Source organism: Lytechinus variegatus, chromosome 2 (genome assembly GCF_018143015.1).
Source record: "Lytechinus variegatus isolate NC3 chromosome 2, Lvar_3.0, whole genome shotgun sequence".
Lineage (NCBI taxonomy): Eukaryota > Metazoa > Echinodermata > Echinoidea > Temnopleuroida > Toxopneustidae > Lytechinus > Lytechinus variegatus.
The window spans coordinates 46,369,668-46,393,523 of NC_054741.1; the positions used below are offsets into that span (position 1 = coordinate 46,369,668).

Sequence of the window (23,856 nt, forward strand, 5' to 3'; positions counted from 1 at the left end):
GGTGGGGGGCGTTCACCCCACCGCTCCTCCCCCCCCCCCCGGAAATGCGCCTTATCTTTAGCAGGACATTTTGTTCTTTGTCAAAGTTTAAAATCCACAAGAATCGGGAACTAATTATTATCCCCCTTGAAAAGATATTTAAGTGACAATGGTCGATGTTCATTTAACACCATAGCAATTCAGCACTATAATGCATATTTAACACCTGATATTTGGCAGTCAGTGTACATGTAGGTTTAGGGATTTTGTTCTGAATTAGGTAAATGATAGGATAGGGTTCTAAGGTTTCAGGTTAAGATTCAAGCAGATTTTCCATTGAAGCAGTTGTCCCTGAAACACTGGGGCAAAAGAATGTATGTATCAGAGTTATGTAAAATAATTGATTCAATTTTATTTTTGTTCATGATAGAAAATAAAGGTTCCTTTTATTCTCTGGAATGAAAAGAGAAGAAAGGAAAAAAAATGTTCTGAAATCCCATACTACATATTTATAAAATGCTGCATCTTTTATCCTGATTCTGCCCCTCTTTGGGGTTTCACTTCAAAATGGGTATTACCCCTAAATATATTGAAAGCTGGTCCATTTGCCAAATCAGTCATAAAATTTTCCAACAATCGGTACGATTCCGGTGCTTTGTCGCGAGAAGTGCTTGGGAAGGCACAGATGAGTGGGTTTTGTGAGTTCATCTCATTCTTACAAGTATCTGTCATTTGGGATTCTCTAATAGATCATTTGAGTTGGTGTTGCTTTTGTCAGCGGCTACCTGCAACTTTTGTGATATTCTAAAAAGCTTTTATGGAGCTGTTCTTCCCATTTCAAAGGGAGGAGACTCTTTGACTACATTTTACTATACAGATAGTGGAAGTCAGTAATGAGGTATCACATTTCTCTTGCTTTTTTGAGGTTTCTTATAACATTTATCATGTTTGATAAATGTCATTTGGATGAACACATTCATCCTTTTGGTGTTACGTATGTATCAGACAATATTCTTAAAGTGATCACTTATACCAAATCATGTATTGTTTAAGATGACAATTGAGTCTTGTCTAGATTCTTTCTATTGATCAGTGTTAAAGTGTCAAGAGTGCATTTACAGTTCATAGTTTAGAAATAGATCTTATAAAACTATGAAATATGACTTTTTAATTTCCCTACTGAGACACACAAGGTACACATCAAATGGATCTTTGTTAATTGTTAAATCACCTTCATTCTTCTGTTTCAAAAGATATGATATTTTTTGTTGTATTATTTAGTATGCTATTTTCTCATTATCTTTTTTAAATTGAAATTAGTCGGTGTACCAGCGTTGGTTTGCATTCAAAGTACATGCATGTTCACTGTATATAAAGGAATGTATTTCAGACAATTTCTCTATTTAAAAAAGACCCATGTTATTTCTATATTGTGTGAATGATTCATCATCAAAGTTATTGTTTTTTAATGTAAGACAAAAATTAAAGTAATTTCATATTAATTATTGATGTATATATTTAAGTCTCTGTTGATGAAATGTTAAAGTGCATGATTAATATTTTTTTCCTAATACTTCATGACATACAGGGAAAATATCCATAAAACTGAAGGAACTTTGTGGGGATACACTCTAAATTCCAAGGATTTAAAATAAATCCAGATCGGCTGTGAATAGTGACCAACCAAATTTTGAATTTATTTTGACTCTTAAGAATTAACTTTTAAATCTCAAAATATTTAAATCAAAGTTTAAATCTTAATATAATATTCGGGTGGTCACTATTCACAGCTGATCTGGACTTATTTTAAATCCTTGGAATTTAGAGTGTATACATTAGTGGGAGGGGGATGCTGAAGGAATTACAATTTGACTTCAAGAAAATAGGAAAAGATTACAACATTATATAATACACCTATATGCTTTTCACACTACATTTCCTTAACCCCATAATATCCTGAACCCCGGACTATCCTTAACCCCATACTATCTTTTTTTCGATTCACACTGTCTTTCTTAACCCCATACTATCTTTACACTTTAAAAGGAAATTGCTGAATAGCATTGCAGAAGGAGAATTTGAAATGAAAATATGAAATTGTATGCTGGAAGTCTGCAATATGTTTTACCGCATTTAATATGAATAACTTGTAAAAGTATTTAATAAAAAACCCTGGCTAGCATGACAGAAAGAGGATTTGAAATAATTTCTTTGTCATTGTTTGTAGATTCTTCACCTTTTGGTCTGCTTTTCAACAACTGTTTTCTAAAGTTGTGGTATCCTACTACCGGTTTTCTTTGAACTTTCTTTGTTCATTATTTATCAACCAAATTCAAATGACAATGGATGTACAATTTTTGTATGTACGGTATGTATTCCAAACTTCCTATCCCCTTTCTGATTGTCTTTTCAAAGGTTTAAATGCAGAGTCTGATTGTGCCTTCTACCGGTTTTCCTTGAATAGTTTTGTTCATTAATCAATTGATAGTGCATCAACAATCTTTGTATATGATTATGATTCCATGATTGCGGTCAATGAATCACCTCTGTTCGCACCCATTGTGTGAATAGGTATTGAACTTCAGGCAGGCTTTCGTCTGAGGTAGATGATGTATACTTTTGGGTGTGGATTACAAATCAATGTGGCAGAAAGTCTGCCCCCCCCAAAAAAAGAGGGGCTTCTTGTCTTTATTTACCAAGATTTCTTAGATCATATCCATCTTGAAAATTAATTTTGGGGTCAGTCAGCATGTAGATTTATTGTTTTGATTTCATATTAGGACGTATAATTGACTTGCAGATGATTATAAGTTCTGAGTAGCCCCCCCCCCCCCCTTAGTGTTTTGTCTTCTGTCTCGGTTGATGTTTGCTCAAGGCGGTTCCACCTGTAGTCCTGCACTAAATGAACTCCTAGATGAGTTCATTAAAACACATACATACATGTTGATCAAGGGAAAACAGTTTAAGCCATCCAAAAGTTTGCAAACTTTCAATTGATAGTGTCCTTGTCTGGCATGGTAAATTACTAGAAAATAAAACCAATGAATGAGCTAGACATCAAGGGAACACAAAAGTGATTCAAAAAGTAATCAAAGGTGGGTATCATTCCTTTTTTTTCAACCATTCCTATCAAAATTTCTTTTCTTTTCTTTTGTTTGCCCTATATCCTGTAAATAGATGTGGTTTTTATTCACCTTTTATGCCATGGAACAATGATAACCATTATACCACAGGGACTAGTGGAAGCATTTAGATCTCTTAACTTGGTGTTATCCCAAACTTATTTGATGAAATGATTGGGGATCCACAATTGCGTCATGTTTGTAGGTATGGTTTGGATTAAAATGGGTTGCAGAACGGAGAAGTGAATCCTCTGAGTTTGTTTGAGAATTGTTCCATGTAAATATGCTATCATTGTGACTTCTCAAAGCGTTTGGTCACTTTTGGACAAAGGGATTGCTCCAGAATTCAAAAGGGTTGTTTACCGGCTCTGCCAAATTGGCCTTTGAGGAATGATAAGCACGCAGAGAAGATGGTTTAAATTGAAAGTTGGCTTTTGAGTGACGTACATGTAGCTCGTCAAATGCAAATGACAAGTGCGGTTGCGTTGCTATGGATGTTGCTTGAAAAACATTGCATTGCTGAGGAAGGAGTAAGTGTCAATCTTTTCCTTGTTATGAATGTTTATCTAGAAACAACTTTGTCATTATGTTATCATTTTGGCTTCTATTTTCACAACCAAAATAAAGGGGAGACTGTATGAGAGAAAATAAAATCTAAGAGAAATTGTGGAACTGTTTTATCTCATTATGAACAGAAGGAAATGAGATAATTGATTCCAGATTTTGAAGAGGTGTCACAGATTACCACAATCATTGTTTTATCCCTCACACATGTGCATCTATAGGCAAATAAACACGACTGTACAATCATCTTTCATCAATTTAAACAAATGCTCACTGCAAACATATCGAAACTGTTATCCCCCCCATTTTTTTTTTCTTTTAAAATATAGGAGTACAATGAAAACAGTGAAGAGAAAATGCACGATCAAATCAAATTTAGATCTAACAATGTGGTTTCACTGCCCCTACATTAATTACCAACTATATTTGCTTCATGAATTTTTGCTACCTATAGTAACCCTCTTCTAATCAAGTATTGTCATATGATTTTAGATATTTTTTCTTCCAAACTTAGATAACCATCGCTGTAAATTAAATAGCAATATTATTCCAGCTATCCTCCCCAACAACAGCAAAGCAAGGATGACGGGCTTATTTTTTTTAATCGCATCTTGCGGGGAAGGATGACAAATTTAGTGAGGTAATATTCAGTTTACAGCTCCTTAGGTCTGGTAAGCACCAGACAATGATATTTAAAATGATTTAAGTTGGATAGACCACCAAATATTTCCTTGCATTCTTACCGAAAAGAATACAAAGGATAAAAACGAAAGTGTGAATACCTGTGGTCAACTAAACTGACCCTCAAGTGGCCCTTTACTCCTTACCTATTGTCCAGTCAGAACTCAGGCCATGAGACCTGTACGAAGAGGATGGTCAGTTCATTAATAATGTAAGAAATGTTAGGGTATAGATCTTCTTCATCGGTCAATCACCTAGGTGTAAGCAAATAAAGTGGCCGTGGAATTCCTTTCATTCATTCATGTCTATGTAAGATCATTGGGTCAATAGTTCGAGCATTTCAAGGAGAAGTGTATGTCATCATGAAAAGAACTCCGGACCAAATGAATGGGATATACAGCATGTAATGAAGTCCATTAAGCATCTTTTAACCTTCTTATCAAGATTGAAGTTTGCATTAAATTTTCATTTATAACTCATTAAACCCACTTTCATATGTAATCAGACAGATAGATTGACCAATATGGATTTTTTAAGGTCACAAAAGGCTTTAAGGTAATAAATTATTATGGGGGTTGTTTACTTGTTATAGATGTTAAAATTAACCTGTAACCTCTTCATTCACCTCTCCTTAACATATAATCAATACAACCCAATAATAAGTCGTGTTTTATTCAGTTTTCGATGGGATCTTTCAAAAGACTAAGAATAATCCAACGATTGATCAAACAATTCAAACCAATAATTAGCTCTATATTTTGAATTCTCCAAGTGAATTTGTTCTAAATCATGCTAAGAATAGCTTGATGATCGACTAAGATGAAATGAAAACCATGAATTTGTTTGTGAGCTGAATTAACATTCCTATTCAATCCAGTTTGTGAGAAATCAATTGGATTCCCAAGGAGGCGCCAAGACCCCACCCACTCATTCCAACGAATCAATATCAACCTGTCTTCCTTCTAGAACCATGAAGGTATCACCCCCTCATAAAGTGAAAATTCAGCATGGCTACCAAAATGTCCACCAGTCACTAAAAGTAGTTACTTTTCTAGGATTTCTTAGGTTTTTTGTGACTTTTTGTCAATCTTATTGCTCCAAAATAAATTGCATGGAAGATATTTCAAGAAATTGGAAGGGACTCGAAGCAGAAAGTACATGTATGTTGCCATCCCCCCCCCCCCCGTTTAAAAAAATTCTAAATATTGCTGGGTGTTTGTTCTTGAGCCCATTACTTTGGAAGTGGTGGACTTGGAGTATAAAAGCATTTTTTTTTTTGGGGGGGAGGATGGGGGAGTTATGTTATAGGTATTATGATTTTAATTTTCAAGAGGGTTAAAAAGGGTTGGAGTCAAGGGCCATCTCTGCTTTATGCTCGATCCCACTCTAACCGACCATTCTCATTCTGCTCTTGAAGATGGTGATGACTGCATGCTCCTGGTTACTGCCTAATGAACTTGTCAGCACAATTTGTTTTCTGGGATTATTTCTGAAAACTTTGAAAACAACATGGAGTGGCCTGTTGTTTTGAGCAAGACTAGGAATGACGGATGTCATTGCTTTGGAATGAACAGATAATAAACCCTGTCTGCTATACTTCAATCATGAAATGCTTTGTGTATGACTTCTCACCACTTATTGTATTGTTTTAGCATTCCTCCATTGTGACTCATGCATAACAATACTGTTGATGGATGGTCTTCAGAGTTGTATTAAAAAAATAATGAGTTAAACAAGTAAAGAATAAAGCAGTAGAATGTACATAACCAAGCATGTTTCCAATCACATTTCAAGCAGGATAATAATGAATAGCTTGAAAAGATACAGCAATTTTGTAACAAAGTGATAAATGGTTAAGTGGAAGGGTTAGCTTGGAAATTTTTGTATATTTTATTCTGGTTAAAGCAGGTCTGATGTATATCTTCTTTCTTTCTCTATTAGTTTAGCTTTAAAATTATACTTCTTTTAAAAATCTCTAAATTGACACTGCAAAATCAGTAATTGACTAATTTTCTTTTATAGAATCATCATGCAAGAGCAATTAGTTCAGGAAACATTTTGCATGCACTTTTTTTTCGATATATCTAGATTAGTATTTAGTTCCTTGTTTTGGTCAGAAAAGTTGGGATTCTAGTTTGTAACCATTGCCAGAGAGTGCAAATCAATCACTTTGTCATTAAATATCAATCTATCAAATTACACATCCCTGCTTATGAGACCATCAGCGCTGCCTTTGAAAATTGTTTTCTTCAGATACCACCGTTATAATCTATTATGTATTGATATTGATGTGGGCCGAATTGAATGAACTTGCCGCTGGCTCAGAGACACTCAAAGGTTCCGTCATCCACAACAACAATATAAAGACACAATCTATTGTCCATTTTATTGATAAAGGGTTGGTCATTGTTGTCCTGTTGGTTTGGACATCTGTTAATGATAAACATTGTCTTCTGTTATTCAAATTACACAAATAATCGATGCTTCTTCTTGTGTACATAGTCTATTTTTCTACCCTACAACACTGCTGCTTTGTAAACAAAGTAGTAGTCTATTCTGGACAGTCTGGTATAAAGTGTGTATAGGGTGGACTAAATGACCTTTGCAAAACACATTGCACATGTATATTTTTTCTTCTGCATTTCAAACTACATTTTGTAGTGACCTCAATTAATTTTAGTGTAAGTTTCTTATTCTCAGGCTCATTAGTTTAAATAATGTAAGGGCACTGCTTTAAGTACATGTTCCGGGGGGGGGGGGGGGGGGGGAGGGTGTAGTGATTAAATAGTAAAAAAATTAATGGACTCTAATATTGTTGATTTATATTGTCAAGAAGATAATCTGATTAAATATGATTCATTCTATTGTGAAGTGGATAACCCCCCAAAAAAAAATAAAAAAAGAAGGAAATCAAGACCAGGAATTCTCATGATTGGCAAAATCAAATTTAACCTTGTAGAATAAGAATAAAGAAGAGATTTTCTGTTTGTCTACCCCACCTATTTGGGATGAGTTGATAATAATATGAATGTAAATGAATGAACGTAGGATATGATGGAGACTGGAGAGAGGAAGATAGAGGATTAATTAATCAAAATGGCACGGCGATGTCTCAGCAATAGGTCAATGTACTTTGTTTCCATCTATATGGTTGCCCTTTATCAGTTTAGGGGAGAAGTATCTGCTAAAATTCACCTGTCTACTGCAATGATATCGTTGGTTAATTCTAAGTTGCCTTGTTTAGCACTGTTTTAGGAGAAGAAATACAAGATGTAGTAATACTAGGGTAACACAAGATTAACATATATGCATACATACCTGTAGGCCTATACCTGAGTGTCATACAAATTGAGCGTTCAAGAGTAAGAATGAAGACAATGATTTGACATCAAACTGTATCCATTTCTATAATAAACAAATATTATATTTCTGTGTGAATTTGATTCTGGTATTAATTACAAGTATGTGAAAAGTGATATTGATTCACAACTTGGTTGTGAAAGTGAAAAAATATTCCAATATTCGGGATATGCCACAACTCATTTTTTTTAAAACAAAGTTTACATACCCTTTAATGTATAAGCATCAATTACATGGAAGAATACATTCTCATATTTATTACTGCTTCATTATCAGAACGAGCTACACTGTTGTTCTTTGTTAGCAAATTAAAGAAAGCCATGGCAGGAGATTAATTAGTGTATGTTTTAGATATTATATTCATATGCCATGAAATAGGAAATTATTTTTAATGATATCTTTACTCAGAAGATCTATTTACCTTGTATGCAGTTCTCCCAAGACAATATAAAGTGCAAGTAACACCGAGAACCCCTAGGCAAGATGATAACTTGTTTTGAAATGGGAAGATCAGAATGTATTTGTGGTATTGATTATAATGGGGATGATTTAAACCATTGAATCTAGCATGTCTATTCCCATTAATCAATACATACACCAGTGACACTTCAACCAGAAACTGTAAACAACTTATTTTCCCTCCTTGATCTGATCAAAGAATAATAAATCTTTTGGTATTTCTAGCTTATCATATCTCAATAACACTTGCGTAAACTTTTCGTATAGTATCCATTTAATTATTGCTGGATAAATTTACTTTGTGTTGAAGTGGAAGTTATATTACCGTTATAGTAATATCTTATTGCAATCTTAAAGGAGACTGTAAGTATTTAGTAGTATTACATGTAGGTATTGATTACAGCGTGGGTGATAATTCTACTCACCTTTGTGTTCAATCAATACTTAAATCTATCAGACTCAATTGTTCAGACTTTGAGGTGTAAGAAATGAGTGGAACTTGTTCACAAAGAAAAAGGGGGTAATTATCAGCGAGGTTGTATGCCTAGAAATTGTTTTCTTTTATGTTTACTGAGGACAAGAATGATAGACAGAGAAACAGTGCAAGAAACAACAAGAAAAAGGTGATCCAAATCAATTGGTTGACAGAGACTATGGGAAAGTGAATGGATATATGATGAAGAAAGTGAGATGGTTTGAGCACAGATCTCTTGGTTGAAGAGATTTTCAGAGAGAAAGGAAGGGAGGGAGACAGAAAAATGAAGGATGTAGTAGGGGGACCAGGGATGGAGGTATGAAGAGGGGGAACACAACAAAACGAGAGAGTGGGTTTTGAGGAGGGGGGGGGGGGGGGTGAAATGATTGTGACCCCAGTGGAAAATTTTCCAGTTGATTTGTGGCTAAGGTGTAAAATAAGCTTGTCATTTAATCCAATCATAAACTTTTGGTTCAGTTGTCTTCCACACCAGACATGATCCTGATAATCCTGAGAATAGTTCAAATTTAGAATACTATACCAGACAGATCAGAATGAGGAAATAGTATTTTTGATTGAGGACTTGGGATAGTGTCTTGATTGACACACCTCATACCTAAATTTCCTTCTTATTATTAAACAGAGCAGAGAAATGATGTAGACTGTATTTTTTTTTGCCATTTACAAAATTTCACTTCAACATAATAGCCACAAGATACAGCCATGCCATAGTCAACACTGGACTTTGCCTGAAAGAATAAACAATGATTATCCCATTATAAGGATAATAGGGGTTTAGATTCCCCCAGGGGATTAGTTAAGGGGTCCTTATAGGCTTAACAGAGGGTCTGTTACACTGTATTGTGCAGTCATAACAGGTCAGGACTTGTACCCCAGGGAATAGTGGTATTTTATTTTGACTATTTTTTATTGAAGCTAACAGGCTTCCTTTGGGAATGCTTTTAATTTTGAGAAGAGGCCCCTTCTGGTATGAATTCAAACCATTAGTGAAATGATGAATTGATTTGTAACACTCCAATCAAACTCTTAAAATACATGGGTCACCAATTTCAATTATACATGTTGGGATACCTTGTAAATTTCCATTATCAATAGCATAGAATAGCACAGAAGAAATTTGATTTGATTTGTCTCAAACATAAAAGCAATGTAAATCATCAATAATTGAAGTAGTGTGCCTCAAAGATGAAATACTTCTTCATGAGTTTGTTCTTGTGAAAATTCTTTTAGAATTTAAGATATGATGATGTATGGTCTCAGTGGCAAGGGTGGTTGAAATAAAAGATTTGAACTCTGACACTATTTTATTGACTTTAAACCCAAACCTCCCAAGTTTTGGCAGCAAGTCTGAGCAAGTGCGGACAGGCCGACTATTGCACTGTGTCAACTCCGTTTGAACCCGCAGGTGGAAAACGGAAAGAAATAGAAGAAAAACGTTTTAAGAAATACAGCAAACTTGCGAATGGATGAGGTTGACATTTCTGATGCGGATCTGTAAAGGGTTGTCAATTGAAGTTGATTCATCGGCATAGACGTTCTGTAGCCATCGATGATCATTGCCTAATGAATGGCGTAAGGTCAGAGGGCTTGTTAAAGACAATAGTGGTCATTGGAAAGTATAAAGAGCCAGAGAATGAAGAGGGATATGCCCCACGGCCCCACTATTTTGATCTTTGTCGATTGATTCAGGGGTGTATAAAAGGGAAGGGGTAAGATGGGCTTGTACCTTGGTTGCCAATTTAAGAAAATAAATGCAAAAGATATTAAAGAATAAAAATTGAAATGAAATATAACATTTGTATTTGATGTAAATTAACAGAGAACCCATTTACCAATACTAAATTGCCATGCACTGACAGTTACCCTAGTTATAGCTTTCTTCAGTCAATCAAAATGAAAGATTTTCACTGAAATTATCAATGAATGACAATTTTGTCAGTCATTGCAAGGGGTTTGAAGTCATCCTTGACTTCATACCCTTTCAACCTCTGAAAAGTGCCTGGTCTTGACCCTTAGCCATGGTCTTGACCTTGGACTTGGAATTGTATGTCTGAGGGTGAGCTCAATGATTTCTTGTACTTTAGGGCCTAAGTGCTAGAAACATCAATCAAGATGCCAATAGAAACATAGGTATATGTACTTTGGTAAAACATATCAATGCTAGTTCTTCCTCATAGAAAAAAAATGCATTTGTGCACGCTACTGAGTAGGTTGACCAAGTAAAGGTGCACTTGGAAAATGAAAAGCAGGTAATATCATGATTATGACAATGCTTCACTCATTTTCCTGCAGTCGAACTTAACTTTAAAAACCTGCCAGCTGAGAATAGACTCTATTCCTTGTTAAATTGACTCAGATTTAGAATGAATTTGACTCAGAATAAAGCGGAATCATCTAAAATATTAATCAATTTTGAGTCAAAGTAACTTAGAAATGAATCACCTTGACTTAAGACAGAGTATAGTTTCATCTGGCGCCATATCTTAGTCAAATTTAAGAGAGTATATAATATGACATTGACATCGCTGTTGCATTCAAGGGATTTTTAGCATCCTTGCTTCTGCAAAATGAATACCAAAACACTGTGCATTGTGCATTTTGAAAGACTTTTATTTTTACAATTAGCAAAAAATCCTTTGAATGCAACAGTGTTTTAAATCTAATGTCTGAAAAACGGCAGGTTATAATCGCTTGAATACAGCCACCAAGAGTCCAAGGGGGATGCAGGAAGTTGGAATGGCCTAAGACACCAGAATTGATAATACATTCTGGTGAAAAACGGAATCTATGTAAGATTACCACCAATAACTTAGGATTTGTCCACAGTAATACCTAGCCTTTTATTGACTGAGTGCAGCTATTTGCGTTGATGGATTTTGGGGATTCATTTACTATATTCCCTTCCTCAAAGTTTAGGATAATATTTCCCCCTTGGGACTGAAGAGTCAAGAGTTTGTTCTGTCAACCACACTGAAGTTCAACTTTGTTCTAGAACTTTGCTGTCCATCCAAGTTCAAATTCCACTGGACATGCATGTAGTTATTTAATGATATGACATTATGAAAATATATTAAGGTCACCAGATATAATAGGATTTCTAAGGGTCCATGTTTGAAGGCCTATTGTTTTAAATGAATCAAGTATTCTATTTATTACTGAAGTATGAGAGAGGATTAAAGTGATTAAATATATTAAAAGGCTTTCAACCATTTCTCCTTAGGAAATAGCATCCATGAACTAAAGGCTTGGTCCTACTGCACTTTACGGATGCAGAGAGGATTTATCAAACGGAAAAGAATCTTGCCATCCATTGGAAAATGTTATGTATCCGTTGTGTGCTCTTTGCATATGTGTTTCATATGCTCTATATCCATCGAGCATCCGTCCACTGTGATTTCATTGTTTGCCCATTTTGTCCATTGTCAAGAGCGTATGAAAATGTATGGAGCCACCCCAAAATGTTGCTTGCCCGCTGTCTCATTTATGAATACTTTTTTATGTCCATCAGCAGTCGGATCAGGCCTTAAGGAAGTCTGAAGTAATGCTATCCAGTTACACCAACATCACCAACTCCAAACCAAAAAATCACAAATAATGTAAATTATGAAAGGCTGTGATCAGACTAGGTGTTGCTGGTGTTAACTGTAGTATGAGTAAGAAAGTGGCTAATTTTCTATTTTTTTGTATTGTAGACAGAAGTTCATATGATCTTTTTATCCTTCTACCAGCATGACCAGTTATCAAATTGGGAAGCTCTGTCATTTTTGCCTATAATTTATGTGCCCTTTTGTAAGTTATTTCAAGCTGTACCATGGGTGATATTATAGCAGCACATGTCATTTATAGAGACCCTTATGAGATGGGCTTGTGTATATGTTGGAAAGGTTAGATAAACATATCATGTACATGAACATGCACTCGCAGTAAATGAATTGAACTTTTTTTCACACATACAATGCATGTTCAAATGATAAAGCCTTGGCATGAGAACCTATGGAGCTATGACAATCATGCAAGAATTACAAAATTCAAATTTATCATAAGTATGTTGTATCATTTTTGTTTGCATTTTGGATCGTAAACCTTATGTATTGTATCTAGTTAAGATATTACACCTGTTTCCCATAGTGTGAAATATATAGCCCTGCAGGGCAATCTATTTTTGCCATATTGCCAATAATATATTGACAATCGATGTGACTGAACTATCGCTCTTTGGAATAGTTCAATAGTATATCATCTTTTCCACCATTTGGGAGGCAACAAATGCTATGTGGTTTTCAATGTGTACTTGTTTGTCTTACATTGAAAAAGTGAAAGCTATTTTTCCACTCTATTGCTTTTATGAATAATAAGGCTCTATAATAAAAAAAAAACGGTGTGTTTTACAATAAAAAAGAGCATGATTCACTCACTGTGTTGGCGTACAGTGAATGATCCATGCATTCTTTACATTGAAAGAAACAAATATTTACCTTTATTCATTTAAACTAACATTTGTGCTCCAGCTGCCATTTGATCATGAATAGTGTACTGAAAATCATTCAATCTAAACCAAACAGTGAACTCCATTTAAAGACATAATCTGTTCCATGCACTTATAGATTTTGACATGCTAAGTATTAGGCCAGTTAGGGAAAAATTGCATGGGAAATGTTCACATATTTCAGTTTTTAGAATGGGAACAAAAAACTCCTTTTTTGATACACTACAATACTATTTTTTACCATACACATTTGGTAAATAGAAGGGTTGAAAAAATTACTGTTCTTTATTTTAAAACTGATATTGAAATAAAAAAAAATAAACTTCAGTGGTTCGTAGACTTGTTTTTTATTTAGAGATTAGTTGCTTTTGCAGAAGCAATTTGTATATGAGTATTGATTTTCTCAAAAATATTTCGAAAATATCAAGAGTATTTATGAAAAGTAGGGAATTTGCACTTGAGAGTTCGGCTGAGCTTATAGGTAAGGGGGGGGGGGTAAAGGTGGAGAGAGGGGATCTGCAGTGTGCCCTCTTGGGGGCTATTAGAGATGATATGTTACCAAATGGGAGAGGGGATTTTAAGGGTCCAGGGGTAAATATTTTGGGGGCAAAGGTGTGAATTGGTAAGGCCCGTGGCTGTCAATCAATCAACACAGGGGGGTGATAGTAGTCTTCTATGACAGCCACTTTAATGCACAACATCAAGTGAAAATGAATTTTGTAGGTTTAATATTTTACATTAGTGATTATATTCCACTTTCAAAGTGCATAATAGCAATAGAAAAACAGTTATAAGTGCTTTACAGATAGAGGCCTACATGGCATAAAAGTTTGGCTTCTTCACACTTAAAATGCATTTTCTTCACTTTCTAGGAATCATTAAAAAAGGTTGTTTGGCCAAGATTACTTATCTATATGAAAGTTATTCAACATATAGGCTACTTTAAAGGCATGTATATTTAATTTGAAAAGAAAAATAAGTAAAAAGGCATTTTCTTCATGGTCATGTGAGCTCAGACAGGTTTCACTTCATTAGATATTTCCTTTTCAATTTAACCTATTTTGCTTTCTCAAAGAAACATTAAAGATTCTGAAGAGAGACAACTTTAGGAAAACCTTGGTGTCACTCACATCTTGGCCTGGTTTGAGAGGGTGACATGGATTTAGGAGGATTTTCTGATTTTGGAAATAATATCAAAAGCATGTTGAATGTTGTTTCAAAAGTCAGGGAAAGCAACTTGGGCAATTTTGTTGGAGAGCGCAGTTCACAAGTGGTAAAGCCGAGTACTGTTTATTTATCAGTGAAACTCAATTTCAGAATAAGAAAGAATTAAATTGTCCAGGCACCTGCAGATCATCATGGATATCATGAACATTTTTTAAAGGAATTGGGCAAAGACAAAGAGAAAGATCAGTAGAGAAAAGGATAGTGAGGGGAGGAGGGAGAGGGAAGAGGGATAACAAGAGAGAGAAGGGGGTGAGAGATGGAAGAACAGGTAGAGATAGCTGATGAGGAGAAGAAACAAATATAGAGAAGGCATACATAAAGGAGAAGAGGGAGAAGATATTGATTAAAAGGAAAATGAAGATGAATAGAGAGAGTACACAAAATATGATATTATACCTTAAGAAAATGCATGTAATAGCTGTTTCAAATGTGCATTGCTAACAATGAATTGAATGGATTTAACCTTTTTTGTAAGTTGGTAGCCTAAGATATAAGACTAATTCCCAGAGCGTTCCTCTCTTCAAGTTTAAGTTTGAAACTCAAGATGACAATCAGTATGAAAACACACCTCATCCCCCCACTTAGAGCGTGTGTCAAAACAAGTTGAGATGGGAGAGAAATTTATTATGTCAGGTGACAATCTGGATACCCCTTAGGATCTTGAGATCATGATAGTTATTACATTATTTGTGAGGAAACATTTTCATAATAGTCCCCCACATAGATGTTAACCGCGTTCTTGACAGTTCCTTGATCGCTTTGATCTTTGAGGAGTTATCTTTATTGTTTTAAAACAATGCATCCATTAAGCAATAAAAGTAATGTCAATATTCTTTTACTTGTTATTAAATTGCAATCAGAAGGATCAAAAATTGATTTATTATGTATTTCTCTCTCCCCTTTATTTCAATACTCTCCATTGTCCCATATGCAGTGTTCAGATTTGTATAGATTATAAAGTAGATTTTTAAAAGATTGTAGTAATGGACATTGCCAAAATGATCTAACAAAAGTGTAGATAGAATTAGCAATCAATCATACTAATTCAAAATATTGTACTCTGTAATGAACTTGATTGTATATCCTAAGGGAAGTTTGAACATGGGTAGATTGAGAAACCTACATGTATATTCTTTTCCCCCCAAGTGAGAAGATGTATATTTACCTCTACTTTGTAAACCAAAACATGTGAAGGTGTTGATCATGGAATATATTTCCTTTTATTTCTATTTCAACCGAGAAGAGCATCAATATTGAAGTTCCAATTTTTTTTCTTTCAATATTTTCATTTGAAAAATACTTGCTTCCTGCTGTCTACATTTGGGAGATGGAAGTATAAGTTTTTGACAGCGCCACAATATTTCACTGCAAGATCTATAAATTGCTTAGCTGCAGGGGCTGAGTACGATTGGAGTGACGCTATTTTGTAATAACTGAAACTAGTTGAGTTAATGAAGTCAATTTCGATTCATAAGAAGCCGTCATTTTCCATCGTGACATGATTGTGCGTGACGGCATGCTACCATTGCATTGTTTTGCAACAGAACATGCAGGTTTATAACTTCATGATGTATAAATGCCATAGACGTGATAGTCATAAATTATCTATGGGTTTTGTCTGTATCATCTATTGTGGAACTTATGAAAATAAACCTGTAAATAGTTGTAGCATTCTAAATATATCTGAATTCTTCATGGTGATTTTTCCATGTGTAATTTTTTTTGAGGGGGGTTATTACATCTTAATTATCAACATCTAGGAAACATTTGGTTCTAGTCAAGGATGATTTGAATTGACAGTGGTTTTCCGTTATGAACAAACTTTACAGACATGAAAACAGATACAGTATCACATAAATTTTCATTACTTTTGCTGGATGAACAAGGAGATGATTAATTTGTTTTTGAAGAACTTCTAGAGAAGACATTTGCTTTGTCCTACATATCACCAACCATTTTGTCAGGATATTGTTTTGGAGTGATCCCCTTTTCTGGTTTCCTTCTGCTCCACATTGTAACAAAGGAGATTACATGATGAATGTTTCTTTTCTCTGAGGCTTCCTGGTGATGTTTGGGATCACCTGTCCTCGGAGTGACCTCAAAAGTGGAGGGGTGCATTTTAGCACCCCTGGGTTAGGCCAGTATTACCCCCATATCAGGTGAATCACCTGTAACACCAGACAGACCAACCCAAACAAGGGTGGTTCATATTTGAAAGGGGAGATTCACATTGGAAATTAAATCTTATTGCCAAGCAAATGTTTGAAGCACTTATCAAAGGCAGACAGTTAATCTTTCATCATCATCATCATCATCATCATCATCATCAACATCATCATCATCATCATCATCAACATCATCCTCATCATCATCATCACCATCATCATCATCATCATTATCATCCTCCTCCTCATCATCATCATCGTCTTCATCATGATCATCATTATCATCACCATTACCCTCAGCAGCAGCAGCAAAAGGAGCAGCATCTTTAAATCTGTTAGCATTATTAGATGTTTTATAATAATAATCATGATTATCATCATTACCACCACCACCACCACAACTATCATCATTATCATCATCACCACAATAACCACCACCACCACCATACTCTTTCATTTCAGTTTAATTCTCAGGTTGATTGTAATATTACAGGTTGAACAGTATTTTGATTTACTCTTGCTGGAAAAAAAACATTGAAGATTTGAATTAATATAAGAGATCATTTTGAATGTGCTATATTCTAGTCTTTACTAAACTGAATAACAATAACTGACAGGAATAGATGGTGTACTAGTGATAAACCTGGCAGCAGAAGTTTTTGGAAGGGTAGACAATGGAAGTGCACTGCCCTTTACATTACAGTAGACTGGTCATGCATTGATTCCAAAACAGTACATGGGGTACTCCACTTTCTCCCAAGGGGGTGTCCAGAAACCCCTGGGCAGGTTCATTGAATCCCCAATTTGATATCATTTGCATTCCCAGCACCAACAAGTTTGAATAATTTTTTCATTCATTTAGACAATAAATTTGACACATCCTTGGTTATCGGCACTCTGGCCAGCTTGCCCACAACTGGAACATTATTTGTATCAAATTTGTATGATCTCAATCATTGCCTTGAAAGTTTTTGAATTTCTAATGGTGAAATAGCCACAGAAAACATTCATCACATTATTTTCAGCTTGTCACCCATTTCCTTTACTCTTGTAATTGCTTCAAATTAGATTTTATTTTGAACCCAGTTAACCTGACTCTTTACAAACTTACAAGGCTCATTCTCATTTTTTTTAATTGATTGGATAGGGGGATTTCTCTAACCTCAAATTATTTTCCGTATGGAAGTATAAAATGATCTGAGTATTTTTAATGAATTCATTTGATTATTGCACTGAATCATGTAGCCTAAAAAAGAAATACATAAAATGATACAACTTGCCACTTTGGAAAATTCCCCAGTCTGCAAAGTAGCTTATTCTATTTAGTGTCATTGCACTAAGGGATTATGAAGAGTGTCATGATAGTTTCTTGTTTAGCAATCCTCCCTTGAGTGACATGTTTATCAACCGTGAGTTTATGTGCTCCAAAGTCTACTTACTGATAAAGAAAAAAAATGTTTTCTGTAAACACTTGATTAGGTTGACTAGTCCAGGGGCGGATCCAGCCTTCGCCAATAGGGGGGCCCGGAATTTTTTTCAGCCATATTTCCCCGATCGGCCGCTCGAATATGATTTTTGCCGGGATTTTTTGTTTCTTTGAAGGGGTAGTCCTAATGGTCACTTTTTAGCTTTATTCTTATGAAACATAAATGTATAATACCATAACCCTTATTTATATAATGCGAGCGCGAGCTAAATTTTTTGGAAAACTTTTTCCTAAAATTTTGAACATTCTGGGAAATGTTTGTCTTCCTGAAAAAAAAGATGTGTATGCAAGTTAATAATTACTACGAACGTAAAGAGTGAGCAGAAATGAAGTGATGGAAAAGGTACTGTTAAATACTAGCTTGCAATTAGCCATGAAGACGTTACACATTTTTAAAAATGAAATAATGCGAGCGCGAAGCGCGAGCCGAAATTTTTTACCTAAGGAATGGAAATTCTCAGCACTTTTTGTTTAACAGAATAGGTATATAATTAATTAAACATGCGAGTACGAAGCGTGAGCAAAAAATTTCGAGATTTAGACCTACTGAACAAGACAGTATTCAATTAGTTTTCTAAATCATGAAAAGGATAAGTGGGGATCTTCCTTACATTAATAATGCGAGCGCAGAGCGCGAGCAGAAAATTTTTGTATACGTTTTGAACTGCTCGAAATTGTACCTGTTATGGACTGCTTGCAATTAGCCATGAAGACGTTACATATTTCAACATTCAAATATTGCGAGCGCGAAGCGCGAGCTGAAAAATTTTGACATTTTTTACCTGAATAATGGAAATGCTAAGCACTTTTTGTAATCTTGGAAGGACTCTAAGTATATAAACTAAACCTTATTGATGCGAGCACGAAGCGCGAGCGGAAAAATTCTGGACACTCTATTCATGTTTGTAAATCATGAAAATCATAAGTTATTTATCCGCGAGCATGACACTTTTTGATATTGTGATCTGAAACTGGATAATGATTTAAATAGAGAACAATCTGCGTATCTGAATTAACGTGTGCTTTAGATTTCGACCTAGAATTTGGGTATTCTAAGTACCTTTCTTATCATGAAAATCAATAAAGCGAGCGCAAAGCGCGAGCTAAAAACATCTGATATTCCGATCTTACAAAGTGTCAATTTAAGCTCTGTATTGCAAACAATTTGTGGGAAAATTGTGAATCGTGATGGATGACAGTTAAAAAAGAGCTGATGTATTTTATTATTATCACTTTGAGTTTTTACATAGGACCGGGACATTCTATAATTGGGCATTATGTCATCATAAGAAAATGATGACTATCTTCCTATTTCTCTAATTCCTAAGCATGAGAGCGCGAAATCTGTTAATATTATGGCCTGAAAACTGGACATTTAAAGCACTTTTGTAATTATGCATAAAATGCACGATATCTATCAATGCAAGCGGAAATCGCGAACCGAAATTTTTGATAAACTGTCATCAAAGTAGTTTGATTTAGAATTAATATTGGGATATACATAACTCACTAATCAAAATGCTAGCATGCAGCGCTAGCTGATACGTTTTGACAATCTGACCTGAATAGGGAACTTTTTGAGAACTTTATGGAATACAGGAAAATAATCGGTACCTTACAAATCAAATTTGGCGAGCGCGCAGCGCAAGCAGAAAATGATAATATTCAGACCATAACACAGACATTTTTACAGAGCACTTTTTAAAAATCAATTTCTAAATCAAACAAAATAATGAAAGTTCAATTTCCCAGCTGAAATATATTTTGTATATTGACTTCAAAGTTTGATATTTCAAGCTCCATATTGAGCAAGATATGCAAATCCCCTAAAAGACAATAAGAGCGCGAAGCGCGAGCGAAAATTTTATATCCTAACAAATAGATTTTTCAAAAAATCATTTTCAAAGTCTTCCCCTCATGTTATTTTATTCAATCATGTTCCTCCTCTTATGTTTGCCTTTCTTCTTTTCTCCTCTCTTTTCCCTTCCTTTTCTTTTTCCTTTTTTTTCTTTTTTTTGCTCCGCCAATAGGGGGGGCCCGGGCCCCTCGGGCCCCCCCCCTGGATCCGCCTATGTAGTCAAGATAATCTAATTAGTCTAGATATCATCATGTGTACATGATACTTTTTATGGAGCTATAGATTGCCAGACATCTTAATCAGGTTATTACTAACTCAATTACATTGTCAGGCCTCTATTCTGAGATTTGTGGAGAAGTATCTGAATTTTTATGATTCTTGTTAAACAAGAATTCTATTTCTTTTAATAGCAATTTTATGTTGGAAATATTGTCTCTTTTCTATATTAAACAAAGTCATCCCCTTGTTGGCAATTATAATAATTGGGATTTTTTCAATCATGCTTGATGCTCCATAGTTTTCTAAAATGCAGTGAGCGGTGATCAGAGTTTTTCTATTTTTACCTAGTGTTTTTATCTACTAGGCCCCACATGAATATGATATGTCATGCAAGTCATTTTTATTGATAGAAATGCAAATGACAATTTCTGTTTCCACTCATGTCATTTTCTTCAATTTCCCTATTGAAAATATGACACATGTATATCAAAATTATCTTACTAATGAAAGATTGAATTTTCTACTATGCATCTGTGAGTTTCAATAAAATCACAAACAAGTATTCCAAAAGCATGTTGGAAATACAGACATATTTTCTGTCAATATTTGATGTTAGGTTGACTAGTCAAGCTCATGAAATCGGCATCTATTTGATATCGTTGTGTTGCAATGGTGTCAAAGCAATATGGTATTTGCATGCCAGACATCTTAATTATGAAATCATTAGTAGTGACTTTACATTATTATTGAACAAGTGTGCCTGGTATGCCTTTGTTTGGAATTATTTTTTACCACTTGTTAGTTAGTTTGGAAGAAAGAAACAAGGATGGTGGATTCAAACATGAAAACAAAAGTTGAAACATTTGTCAGACAGCACTCTGCAAAGATACTTGTTTTCTTTCCTAGCTCTTAATACCGTCTATACAAGTTTTAAGTAAATAGTGGTGTGTGTTTCTTGTTCTACATAGCGGTCATGAGGTAAGCTCACTTTTAATGTGATTGATAAGGATCTATATGGATACATATTCTTTTGAGGCAACAGATTAAAAGGGGATGGACGAGGGAGGAGATGGGGCTTGGGGATTGTATGGGACCAAAGGAGAGGAGCTGAATGTTGGACATGGAAGAAAAATGTAGGGTGGTTGTGGATGACATACTTGAAACAAGGAAGCAAGAGATATGAAGCATAACCAATGATTCAACAAATACATGGAATATACATGTGTAGGAAAATAACTGGTGTAGGCCTATATACATGTACATGTATTTCTGATTTACTGTTAGAAATCAAAATGAGAAGGAAAAATTCTGTAAGGTTCGATTGTTAAGTTGTATATATCTTTGTGTTTCCAGTTTTATAGCCTGAGAAATGTACACAAACTCAATGGATTATGAAATTATGACTGTTTGTTTACTGTTTAAATATAGCTATAATATGTATGTAGGTCATGAATCAGTTCATATTTTGAAAGCTTCCTTGTATCTTGCTTTTGGTTTGTGAAAATCAGGATTTCATCATTTTATTAATAAAATTTAGCTTAATTGGCAAATCATTGACAATTTTTTCCTATTAGACTACCAAATGTATTTCAACCTCTGTGTTTGGTCAGGATTGGTATGAGAAGAAAATAATTGATCATTGATTTTCATCTTGCTGGTATACTAGTATTAATCAACATAATGCTAGAAGAAAAAATGGTTATTAAAAATGTGCTTTCAATGCTGAATCAGACTATTTTAATCAAGCCAGGAAGGAAATCAATATGAGAATGGAATGAAGAACTCTCTTTTAATTAAAAATCTTGATTAATCTGTAGAAATATCCCTGACTTACAGTAGAAATAAAAAAGGCTTCAATACATAAATGTGATTCACTAAAGCTGATTGGTCAGTTGGTAGTAGTGTTTGAAAGCGAGAAGGCACTATTGTACATTAATTATTATTGCCTTTGATTATTCCATGATATTGATTTTATGGTTTGTGATATGATCCGATAATGAACCACATGATTCACAGGACATTCCTCAGAGGGTCAAAAGTTATAAAAACAAAGACAAACTTTCTAAACCCTTTTGTTGGTGGATTATATCTCTTTATTGTCCCATTTGTCATGTTTATCATGTATATTACACATTGTTATGAACCGACATGGGCAATCAATAATTATCTTGCTTTCCGAAACACAATTCATTGCATATTATTAAGAGGATAAATTCCCCATACTTGATATTAGAAATTATGTTGCTTCACCTACTGCAGTGCAGTGATGAATGGCTATCATTGCATCTATACAAAATTGCATGACTATGAAGCATTTTCATGTTCATAACACTCTGACAGCATGTTGTGCTGAAAATTATTGATAGAATCTAATAATGCACACCTCCCCTCCTTTGCACATAGTGCAATGCCTATTGTAATTTAATTTATTTAATAGTGAGCGACGCCTGACGAGTATTGATTGCAACATACACAGTGTTGCCATCCCCAGGGGTGAATAATTTGACACTTTTACACTGTTTTCATGCCCAACATTAAATGGGTCTCTACCTGTGCTGCCAGCATAGTTTGAAACATTAGACATGTTAAGCTCCATTAAAGGTGTATAGGGTTCAGCTGCAGCTGTTTATAATCTTTTTTCCCATATTTGTGGTGCTACAAGCTTAGTAAAGAAACATTTATATTTATGTTTGTGCATCTAACAAATCACTTGAAATTTACAAGACGCTTTACTATTAAACATAGATTTTTAGTAGGTGAGCTCCTTTTAAACCTGTTTTTAAGAGTTGCATGTATCTTTAATTTGAGTGAGAATAGTGCCAAATTTAAAACAAAAACATTTCTGTTTTATATTGCATGAAATTCACTAAACTCACTCTTCGCCATAAATTTTAAAGACAACATAAATTCAAGGCATGTGTGTGAAAAATGTGTAAATCTGGACTTCATTGCTATTTTTCTTTTCTTTTTGTCACAATATCTTTCACAGAGAGTGAGATATAATTCTTTTGAGTCTATTTTGTGAAAGTTGGCACAACCCATAGCCAATAGCCAATATCTGTAGGGTTTGAAGATTCAAAACAAGTTTGACTGCAAACAATAGAATACTTTGTACACATTTCTAACTTAATAGAACATGCACTGTAGGCCTAATTCATCAACTGGCGTTTCTTACCAAAGTTTGAATATAGGCTGATGTTTACTCGATGTTAAAGCAGAATATCACAAATATATTGGCCTTTTGTATCAGAAGTGCAATCTTCAATTTTGTCACCAAGTTGTAATATGTTCTAATGAGGGTATGATACATGGAGTAAGCATCTTCATTTTAGATGCCCCTTCTAATCATCATCCTCATCCTCCTACCAATCTCCATCTCATCCACCATCCTCCATCCCATCTCATCATCCTCCCAGACAATTAATTCCTCTTGACAGAGAGGGAAACCAATCCCAGGTCACAAAATCTTTCAAAGATTGGAAATTCCAGCTCTGGTACCGGAATATATACTTGTACTTTCATTTCTCCATCTCGGTGCAGTTTAAGAAGTGCTTGAAATATAACCTTCCTGAAAAAGATTCGCCTACTCCTCCCCACCTTGCGGCTTGTAATTGGAGAGGGCAATGTTGCGCTCGTTTGGCGAGATCAGGGGAAAAAAGGAATATTGGATAGGGTTCAAAATGTTCTCTGAAAACAGCTGATCAGTTAACAATTATTCCTTCATAGAAATAACGTGTTTGTTATGTTGAATGTT

At 34.7% G+C, this 23,856-nt stretch overlaps 1 protein-coding gene across 1 annotated transcript in view; it reads left to right on the top strand.

Moving 5' to 3' along the window:
* Positions 1-652: 652 nt before the first annotated feature.
* LOC121408163 (TNF receptor-associated factor 4-like) overlaps positions 653-23,856 on the top strand; it is a 50,431-nt gene continuing 27,227 nt past the window's right edge. Inside the window, exon 1 of the mRNA XM_041599511.1 lies at positions 653-877. Within this exon, the coding sequence (XP_041455445.1) occupies positions 873-877 (5 nt within the window). The 5' untranslated portion in view covers positions 653-872. The remainder of the gene's footprint in view (positions 878-23,856) is intronic.